This window comes from Pyrus communis, chromosome 2 (assembly GCF_963583255.1).
Source record: "Pyrus communis chromosome 2, drPyrComm1.1, whole genome shotgun sequence".
Lineage (NCBI taxonomy): Eukaryota > Viridiplantae > Streptophyta > Magnoliopsida > Rosales > Rosaceae > Pyrus > Pyrus communis.
Genome location: NC_084804.1, coordinates 22,652,088 through 22,663,168, shown reverse-complemented (window position 1 = coordinate 22,663,168; position 11,081 = coordinate 22,652,088). Strand labels below are relative to the sequence as shown.

At 37.8% G+C, this 11,081-nt stretch overlaps 1 protein-coding gene across 1 annotated transcript; it reads left to right on the top strand.

The window, feature by feature from the left end:
• The first annotated feature begins 526 nt into the window (after positions 1-526).
• On the top strand, positions 527-9,414 carry LOC137726327 (CDPK-related kinase 5-like). Its single transcript, XM_068465240.1, has 11 exons — positions 527-1,441; positions 4,634-4,764; positions 4,992-5,033; positions 5,117-5,225; positions 6,372-6,450; positions 6,538-6,834; positions 6,918-7,030; positions 7,492-7,599; positions 7,722-7,784; positions 7,877-8,044; positions 8,809-9,414. The coding sequence occupies exons 1-11, from the start codon at positions 902-904 to the stop codon at positions 8,944-8,946; spliced, it is 1,788 nt and encodes a 595-aa protein (XP_068321341.1). The 5' UTR covers positions 527-901; the 3' UTR covers positions 8,947-9,414.
• Positions 9,415-11,081: the final 1,667 nt, after the last annotated feature.

Here is an 11,081-nt window from a genome sequence, read left to right as displayed (position 1 = left end):
AAGACTAGGCCCGCTACTGAACTAATTGAGGAAATTTAAAGCTCATATAATTCAATGAGAAGGGCTGTCACGAAATGGAGAGAAAGACTCATGGCAATGGGAATTAGGCATCGACTATACCACTTCTACAACTTTCATTGTCTTTTGCTTCAACTTTCATTGTCCTTGCGCACCATCACCCAAAGTGCCAAAACACCTAATCCCAAGTTCCCCCCAACCCCCAAAATTCCCAATTGCGTGAGAAAAAATGATATATTTTAATCTCTCAAACATCATTGCTTAATTTTGTCTGCTTTTTTATGTTTATTTAATTTGATAGCAAGAAACAATAATAGTGTAAAAAATTAATTTTGTATGCTTTTTTTTGTTTATTTAATTCGATGACAAATAAAAAATTAAAAAACAAACTCTCGTCTTTCACAAACAAAATTACCAAAAAATAAAATAAAATCCAAAGAGTCATGTGCTTGCCATGTGGCTACTGAGATCACAGAAGACTACAATCTACAGCTCACTCCCACGCTTCCATCTCCCTCAGTCACCCCCAGCGTCCTCGTCCTCAACAAATTCCCACTCTCTTTCTCTCTCTCTTTCTCTCTCTCTGTCTCTGCACATTTACACTTTTTCCTGCCTTTTATTATTAACTCCAACAGCTCCACCATCCCCTGCTCTCTCTCTCCTTTTTCTCTCTCTAGACACCACAAGAAAAGTGGAGCAACAACACCACCTACAAGCATTCACAAACAAAAAAACCTAGAGCTTGATCTAGAGCTAGAGCTACACTCTCACACATTTCACAATGCCACAACCATAACCATTGAATAAATCAGCTTTTCAACCTTAAAGCTTCAATCTTTCACCCATTTTCTCTCACTCCTCTTCTCAAATCACAGAAACCGCCATGGGAACCTGCACTTCGAAACCTCCAAAGCAGAACCCATATTCCCCCAGAGACCCAATTGACCCAAACAATCCGTCCCAAGCCCCCAAATCACTCCCATCCCACACCCCTCACCACAAGGACGACGTCGCTTCACGGCAGTCCCAGTCCCAGTCCCCCTTCTACCCCTTCTACAGTCCCAGCCCCGCCCATTACCTCAAGAAGTCGTCTCCGGCGCGGAGCAAGAGCGCAACTTCCACTCCCAGCCGGTTTTTCCGGCGACCCTTTCCGCCTCCGTCGCCGGCGAAGCACATCAAGGCTGTGCTGGCACGGCGGCTGGGCAAAAAGGCATCGGCTTCGGTGGCGATACCGGAGGACGGAGAGGAGGAAGATGGGGTTGAGCTGGACAAGAGGTTTGGGTTCTCCAAGGAGGTTACGAGTCGATTGGAGGTTGGGGACGAATTGGGTCGAGGGCATTTTGGTTATACTTGCTCTGCTAGGTACAAAAAGGGGGAGTTAAAGGGTCAACAGGTCGCTGTGAAAGTCATCCCTAAAACAAAGGTTTGGCCTAATGCTCTTATTTGCATGTATGATTTTTGGTTAATCTATATTTTGTTTGTAAAGATTGGATTTTCTTGCTCTCATTTACTTAATCTTGGTTGATAAAATTTGGGTTTCTTTTATTTATTGTATTTTAGTCGTTCTTCAAGGTAAAAGTAAAACCTGAGACTTTAGGCCAATGTTGAATCCTTGTTATTGTTGTTGTTTTTTGTGTTGGGGTGGGAGCCAGGGAGTGATGGTTTACAGTGTGACTGTGTTAAACTTAATTCTTAGCTGATTAAGGTCGAAGACGTCCTTTGAGGTTGAATGTGGCACAAGGAAGATCTTTGCAAGATCTCGTCATGTATTCATATCAATTGACTGTGGTGGAGTTGTTCTCGATAGGATATATTATTCATTATTTAAATGAAAGAAATATATGCTAAGACAAGTTGTTTGAGTGAAAGGGTTGTAAAGTGACCAAGTTGTTTGTTTATTGCTTTACTTTGGTCAATAATAGGTATTGATCTCTTGGCCTACTTGATCCACCTGAATAGTTTACACCAGGTTTTGCCCACTCAAGTTGGGATATTTTATGTTCAAATCACATTTTGGAATGGAAGTACGTTTTTCCTTTCAAAAATGTGGATCTTTGGTGACCGATTGAATTCCATGTAGTGGGAATAGGAATGATAGACTTTTTTGTTTGTTTTGTGTGATGGTTTCTCAGCCATATAACACTTCGTCGATACCTAAGATGTGACAGTTCATTCTGAATGATAAACAAAGCATTCAGTCCAATGGTTGTGAGTGGACCTAATCTTTGACAAAAGTCATGGTCCAAATTGTGGTCTTGGCCTTCCCACAGGTATATAATTGAACTAGATCATATAGCAGCCGGTCAATAATGGCCAGTAGTAACCATGCTTATAGCCATCCAAACTGCCGAAACCTTTTGGTGGGTCACATTTCACAATCTTGACCCTCTACATGGTTAACCATCAGAAGCCTCAGCAGATTGTAAGACGCTTATTGCAAGAGGAAAGAAACATTGAACTTAATCTTGTATTGTTTTGTGTTTGATGATCATGTAGCATGAGGTGATTCACCAATAATTGAAGCTATTTGATTGGCAGTATATTCTTTTGAAAAAAGTTATAAATATCTATGCCCAACCCAATGTTTTAAAAGGCTCGCCTCAGGGCGCGCCTAGGCTTCCTCTGAGGCTGGGCTTCAGTGTTCCCGCCCATGTTTTGAGGGAGTGGGCAGAAGGCTTTGCCGGAGACGCCTAGGCGGCGGAGGGCGCGCCTCAAGGCGTCCAAGCACCTTGTTTGCCTTTTTTTTTTCTTTTTTTTTTTTTTTTAACCTCCCAAACCCAAAACGACACCGATTGGGTAAGGGTTTTTTGATTTTTTTTTTTTTTTTTAAACACTGTTGAAGGTGCTAACTAGAGGATGTATATAGATCACACAGTACATGGTAATTTATTAGGGTTTCACCAACTTGGAAGGAAAATACCTGGAAATTACCCCATAGCAATTTATGTGACCACATGAGCAGATATACAACAAGATTCCTGGTGAAAACTTCTGCGCTATGATGCTTATATCTCAACTGGAATCTCTAATTGAGTATGAGTCTGATTTGGTCATAGTAAGGTTCCAGAATATGTTGTTGGTGCATAAATTAATAAATTGTTGGCTCATTAACTATATGCATAAATTGAGTATGGTGCATAGTAAGGTTCTAGAATACCTGGAAATTGTTGGTGCACGAATGATTGATTTCTTTGTTTGTATTTTGATTTAGATGAAGAGGATTTGGATGAATGATTGATTGATTTGTTTGTATTACCTTTTGAATGATGAATTTGGATGATATTACCTTTGAATGATGAATTTAGATGATATTATCTTTTGAACGACTATGGATTTGAATGATAAATTGAGAATGGATGTTTATTTTACAAAGTATTATTTTTTATACAATTATTTGTATTATATAAAACATACCGTGAGGCTTCGCCTCACGCCTCACGCCTAGGCCGGTCTATCCCTTGGACGCCTCGCCCACGCCTTACACTTTTAATACATTAACCAGTGGTAAAGGTTGAAGGGACTCAACACTAATCCAGGGAGGTTGACCCAATCTACCCACTCTTTCATCAAAGAATAAAAGATGACGACTTCTAGTTCTGGACTATGCTTTCTTCCCTAAAGTCCCCTAGAAAAGAAAGAGGGGGAAGAAGTAAATTTTTAGGGACACAAGGTGACAACTTTGTAGCTTTATTAAACATCAAGTATGCCTCATATGCTGGGAATTTTCTTTGCAAACAATAGTGTGTGAATTTATTCATGTAAAGTTGTTTGTACCATACTTGACCAATCCCGAAACTACCAAGCATCGGTCAACTTCATACCTTCAAGGATTCACTGAGGGGTTCTGCTGAGGCACCTTTGCCGAAGCACAAGAGTTTCCCTCCAACCAGGAGGTTAATCATAGCACGACACATGTCAACGTCAGAATAAAGCTCATAGAGTTCCACATTGACCGCGGACAAAGCTAGAGACTCCTCAACTATAAAAGAAGATGATTCTCCTACAATGAATCCCTAATGTCATTATTGTTCTTGAACTGGTCATTAGAACCCACCAATGACGTTTATGCTTAAACTTATGTGTTTGTGTAAACCCGTCACTATTAATGAGAACTCCTCTACTCCGTGGACATAGGGTGAACCACATACATCTTGTGTTTGCTTCCCTATCTGTATCTCTTTACACATTATCATCACTAGGTGACTAAAGCAACCGAACGAAGGTCACAAACTTGACACTTTATGTTGTTCCAAAGTCTCACTGATTTTGTGCACCAACAAAAGTAAATTGAGTATTATAAATGCTGACCAATGTACATAGGATGAGGTAAATAATTGAGTTGCCTTTAAAATAAGTCCAAGATCACGAGTAGTGATGTTATACTGGTATACAATTGACTTTCCTGTTCCCTGAGTAAATTTGGAGGGGAAGCATAAGATATGAAACACTTAAAGAATTGTACAGAAGGTCACAATAATGTATTGCTGTGAGATGTTGTGTTACATGTGATGGCTTTGGTAGTTGATTTTACTTCTAATGCATTTTCTTTTCTTTTTTTTTTTTTTTTCCTTTTTGTTATGATTTCTTCTAACAACAATGTATTGTTTGTTGTTAGATGACAACTGCTATTGCAATCGAGGATGTGAGAAGGGAGGTCAAGATCTTGCAAGCCTTGACTGGACATAGCAATCTAGTTAAGTTCTATGATGCATTTGAAGACAGTGACAATGTCTACATAGTAATGGAGTAAGTTCAAAAATCGAATTCCTATTTAAGTCTACATCTCGTTTTACTTTTTCATATGTGATAGTGATTCACCGGGTAAAAAGTTATAATTTTGCTAAGCTTGGTATGGTTGTATGGTCAGGTTGTTCGTTTTTATTTTATTTTTTTCTTATGTAATTTACAGGAGGATTTCTTACCTCTCTTAAAGATATCTGACTTTATGGTATTCATCTTTTTTAACATTTCAGATTGTGTGAAGGTGGAGAGCTTTTAGATAGAATACTTTCAAGGTATATAAATTAGGTATCTTCCATAAGGACTTTCAGATGCTGATATTTTTTGCTACTAACTTAATAATCTGTTATTTCTGAAGGGGCGGGAAATACTCAGAAGATGATGCGAAGACTGTCATGGTGCAAATACTGAATGTTGTCGCGTTTTGTCATCTCCAGGGTGTGGTGCACCGGGATCTTAAGCCAGAGGTGAAAAACATTTCTCTACTTTTCTTCTTATCTAATTAGCAGATGAGACGTGTGTTTGAAGCTTAAATTTTTATTGAAGATCCAGGTGTGGGCAATGTGGACAAAGATACCCCTTTGAGGGATACTTCAAGTGACAAAATGAAGGGGTTGCTCAAAATTTCTAGTACTGAATGAGGCTGATTAAACTTGCATGCACTATTCTGTTTAGAAGGGAAACAAACTCAATTTAGATTTAAGTGTGTCCCTGCACCTTCGTTAACCTCCAATACTGTATACAAGGAATTGAACAACATGACTAATGGTTACTTTTATACAGCAGACAGACTGTAATAGAAACCCCTTATGTTTCAATTGACTGGATCTGTAGTTTCCCAATTTGCCCCTGAATTACCCAACTGTTTAAAATGATTGGTATGTATACATGGTTGATGTCTCCTGGACTAAGATTAAGCATCATCATGTAGCCGGACAAAAACCTATTTGTCTTCTGGACAAAAATCTTTTTACTTCAGTATATTTAGTACTATTAGGCGCCTCCAATTTCATACAATCTATCAATAGATTGTTGCTGGGTGTCATTACTACTCAGTTCACACCTTAGGTTCCCAGATTCCCAGATTTTGTGGTTATTTCTAACAAGGGAAAGAAATTGGCACTTTGTTCCAGGCTAGGTGAAATGAAAACTTCACACACAAAATGGTTATCTAAATCCAATAAATTTTAGTTTAATCATATAGGTGGCATTATGTTCTGTTTGGCTTGAAAGGGAAATATTTTAGTGACAGTTGAAATAGTAGTCCACACTGGCTGTTTCTACAGCAGGTGTTCTTGAACAATTGAAGAAATAACCTGACTCCTGAACCACATTTCCTTGTTCAATATTTTATCTTATGTGCTAGTTGAAAAGGCGTTCATGTGGGAAGTGTAGGGATTCCACCTAAAAATTCAAAACTAGTTAATTGGCTTATATTTCCACTCGTATTTCTCCATCAGATACCTTGATATGTATTTATCATCATGAAAGCTAGAAGTTCATGGAAGTTTTTTATTATCTTATACTTGATGTACTTGTTATTGTCGGTTGTGCTCTGTAAATCTATTTCTCTTTATGTGAACCTAATGCTATTTTTCCTTTTTTGTTATTAGAACTTTTTGTATACCGCCAAAGATGAGAATTCCCAGTTGAAAGCCATTGACTTTGGCTTGTCAGATTTTGCCAGACCAGGTTTGTCCTTTCTTATTTTAGCTTGTTTTATTATTGATCTGGGTCTTTTGATTTTGGATAGGTTTTAATACTCTGTCTGTCTTACAGACGAGAGGCTGAATGATATTGTTGGAAGTGCATACTATGTTGCACCTGAAGTTCTACATAGATCTTATAGTACAGAGGCTGATGTGTGGAGTATTGGTGTAATAGCATATATTCTCTTATGTGGTAGCCGTCCATTTTGGTCCCGGACTGAATCTGGTATTTTTCGGGCGGTCTTGAAAGCTGATCCCAGTTTTGATGAAGCACCTTGGCCCTCTTTATCTCTTGAAGCAAAGGACTTTGTCAAACGCTTATTGAACAAGGACCCTCGGAAACGAATGACAGCAGCTCAGGCTCTAAGTGAGTTTTCTATGTCTATAGTGTGTTAAGTTTCTGCTATCATTTTCGTGAATCATTGCCTTAAATTCTTATATTTTTTGCAGGTCATCCTTGGATCCGGAATTATAATGACGTGAAAGTGCCACTTGATATTTTAGTATTTAGACTCATGAAGGTTTATATGAGATCATCATCCCTTCGGAAGGCTGCTTTAAGGGTGTGTATATGTTTTCACCGACAAGAGTGAGAACTTTTTCTCGAATTTTGCATGCTGAATCAGATTCTTGGTCTTAAGAACTTTGTATATCAAGTCAAATGATGGGGTTAGTTTTCTTGATGAATGAGATTTTGGTTTGTACCTCCTAAAAAATATATAATTGAAAAGTAATTATTAGTATTCCATTTTAAATAATGATGACTCAATAAAACCATTGATTATCTGTTCTCATATTTTCTCTACATGGTCATGTGTATAATTACAGGAAATAAGAGGGGCTTCTGAGATGTTATCAGTTAATGCTTGATGATTGTTTCATCCAAATTATTCTTCTATACGTTTGCATAGTTGTGTTTTGAATTATTTATGTTTGTGTGTTTTATATATTTTTTTAAACGTTATATTTTGGGATATATTTAATCAGTCTTTTAACGTTTCATTTCTGTAAATTGATGTGACAGGCCTTGTCTAAGACATTGACTGTGGATGAACTGTTTTATCTTAAGGAACAGTTTGCTCTATTGGAGCCAAACAAAAATGGCACTATAACTCTTGACAATATTAGAATGGTTGCTCTCTCTCTCTCTCTCTCTCTCTCTCTCTCTCTCTCTCTCTCTCTCAGAGACACACAGAGAGATAAGTTAATATTTAGTGTGTTTTGTTTTTTATTTTTTGTTTTTTTCCTGGACAGGTCCTGATGAAAAATGCTACAGACGCAATGAAGGAGTCCCGCATTCCTGATCTCATTTCATCGGTAATAACTTGGTTACTTTCGTGAATATTTCTATGGTATTAGGCTCAATAGGTTATAAAAGTACTTACTGGTTAGTACTTGTCCCATGACAGTTAAATGCACTTCAATACAGAAGAATGGATTTTGATGAGTTCTGTGCAGCTGCATTAAGTGTCCATCAGCTTGAGGCACTTGATCGTTGGGAACAACATGCTCGATGTGCATATGAACTATTCGAGAAGGATGGCAACAAGGCGATTGTCATTGAAGAACTTGCTTCGGTAAGTTGAAATTTTAATGCCACATTTTGCAGACTTGTATAGTATTTTACTTACGAACTGGACTTGCTGACATTTCTTAAACTTTCTGTTTTACTAGTTACATTTCATAAGTAACATACTTTTGGTTAAAAGAATGCTGTAGGGTGGGAGAAATAGAGTTCTGGCTAAAATGTACTTTTGGTGCTTAAATTTTGATTCAAATGGCACCTTGGTCTTGTTTTTTACATTTATTTTGGGCAAGGCCTATTATTTTGAATTGAAGCAATGTGGTCAGCTCAACTGCATCTGTTCTATGACTGATTTTTGTTATCATATCAGCAGTCAATGCATTATGTCAGTAAACCATGGACGGCAATAACTTTTGATAACAAAAACATGATTATGGTGCACGAAAGATCACACCATGAACCGCTTTTGATAACAAAAGCATGATTATGGTGCACAAAAGATCACATTACTTCACTTAAAAAATTTGAAAGCTCGAACTGAAACAATGGAAAAGGGACCAAACTAAAGTTGAGCTGAAATTGAATGGTCATACTCCCATAGCATATTTATTCCTAGATTTTTTTAATTTCTAAGATATTAGCACATCCTATGCATCTGTATTCTCATAGCATCCGCCCTTTATGCATGGATTTTGATATTGATTTGGTTTTTAATTTACGACCTCTAGAAACGAAAGATTTGCAAGGCTCTGTACTATCTGTAATGTACCGGACTGAGACTACTGTTGTTCATACTCTCTCTAAATTGTGATTCAGGAACTTGGGCTTGGTCCTTCCATTCCACTTCATGTGGTTCTCCATGACTGGATTAGGCACACAGATGGGAAGCTAAGCTTCCTCGGGTTTGTGAAATTGTTGCATGGTGTGTCCAGCCGGACGTTTGTAAAAGCATAATGAAGATATAAAGCATTATTTATGCACGTGTTTTAGCCAAATGATATGTGCTATATGTGGAATAGACGTGGTGCACCCGATGATTGATTTTCAAGATTTGGATGTTCGGAAAGATGGCCATTTACAATCCGTTTGGCACACACGTTGAGTGACCCATCCGGCCAATTCGTGAAGAGGGGTTGAAACATCCCGGACAATGCAGGTGCGAAATCTTGGTTACCAGTTGGAATGCTGTGTAGCTATTCAAGTGTAAAGCTGTAGTTAGTTTTGCCGAAATGGGCGGTTACAATATTCTTCAACTCCTTAGATGCATTGTATCTATCTGGTTACTTTGAAACATGCTTGATTTGCCTTAGTGTTGTAAAACTCCGCAATGGCATCAAATGAAAACCAAGATTTACCATTCGGTGTTTTGCAATTTCTGAAAATACCTGCACTCGTAGGTTTTCATCACATTTTTTCATGCAATGAGCAGTCTAATCATTTTCCAACATCTCACCACTTGGGCTAACCCGAAAGGCGGCATATGCTCACCGTCTTATTGATTCGGGAAGTGATTTCGACACTTGTTTCGCTTTCTCGTCCTCTATTTAATTTTGGCTTTTTATCAAGTAAATTAAAGGAGAATCAACGGACAGAAAATAAACAGTATACAGAAGGAGTGCAGAAATCATTTTCCTCCTTGTATTTAAAAAGAGTTGTTTAGCATGAACCATTAAAAACTGAAAAGAAAGGAAAAGAGAGTTGCTTGTATGCAATGGACACAAATCCTCTCCGGATCTGAGCCTAGGGATCAATAGATCCGGACCATTAAAATTTGATCTAACGGTTACAATTATTATAATTTTTAGGGAGGCCTCCTGTTTGTAGTCGTTTGATCAAATTTCAACGGCCCAGATTTATTGATCTCTAGACTCAGATCCATAGGTGATCTGTGTCCGTATGCAATAGCATGAAGAAGTAATTGTCGATTTATTTTGATTTTCTTTTCTTATTCCACTTAATTGTCAACCTTGCATCACATCCACTCAGGTGCTTAGGGCGTGGACTTTTGCTTGACTTCTTCCTCGGGCTCGCCTTGGGGCTAATTGCATGACTGGGTTGGAGGGTTTTGTTGTTTTGGTGGGGTGGGGGGGGGGGGGAATGCGAATATTTTTCGCTGCTACTTTCTATTAGGGGCGGTTTTTCAAGATACTTGCCTCTAATTAGCACTATCCTAAAATCAAGTGTATGAAGCACTAGGGTTTATCCATCACCATTAACACTCTTACGTAGTCCAGTGAATTACTTATGAGTTAACACGTACAAGTTTTGAAGGTTAGGTTTTCCTTATGCATATTCAACTTGTGCTATTCAAGCTAGAATATATATCTAACATGCAATCTCTATGACATTCAGATCAAGTATACACATGCAAAACTCATTAAGTTTTGTGAAATCACTTTGGAAAACCATGGAATACTTAAGAGTGTGATATTCTCCTTAAGTGAACTACAACTTCCAACCACAAGAAGCATTAACCAACTTCGGGGTGACATTCAAACATAAGTTGCATCCAATTACTTGTCTAAACCTCCTAATGGTGATTAAACATTGACATATATAGATAGTTTTAAATCAGTGGTTGAAAATTCAAAGCAAGCATACATAACATCATAAGTAAACAGCCAGTTAGTATTACGGTCTAGTGGTATTCCTCTTCACTTGTAAGTGAGAGGTCTTAGGTTCGATTCTCGCCAAAGGCGAATTTGAACCACATTATTGCTAGCTAATTGTGAGGCTAAGCCCACCCCTCCCCTTAGTGTAGATAATATCGTTTGTTCAAAAAAAAAAAAAAACAAAACATCACAAGTAAATAAAAAGGAAACTACATATTCATGCTAAGGCAAGTTAAGAAAACACTCTTATTAGATCTAGCATTTGTGTCGTTTTCGTGTCATACTCGATATCTTAACGGGTCGTGTCATGTAACACATGTTAAAGTGAATAGGTAATACGACCTGACCCGAAATCAACCCATTAATATTATTAGGTAATATGACCCGACCTGTTATCCGTTAAAGAAAATACATTTTAAATCAATAAATAATGAAAATGAAAAACATAATTTGACCAAAAAAAAAAAAACATAAAAC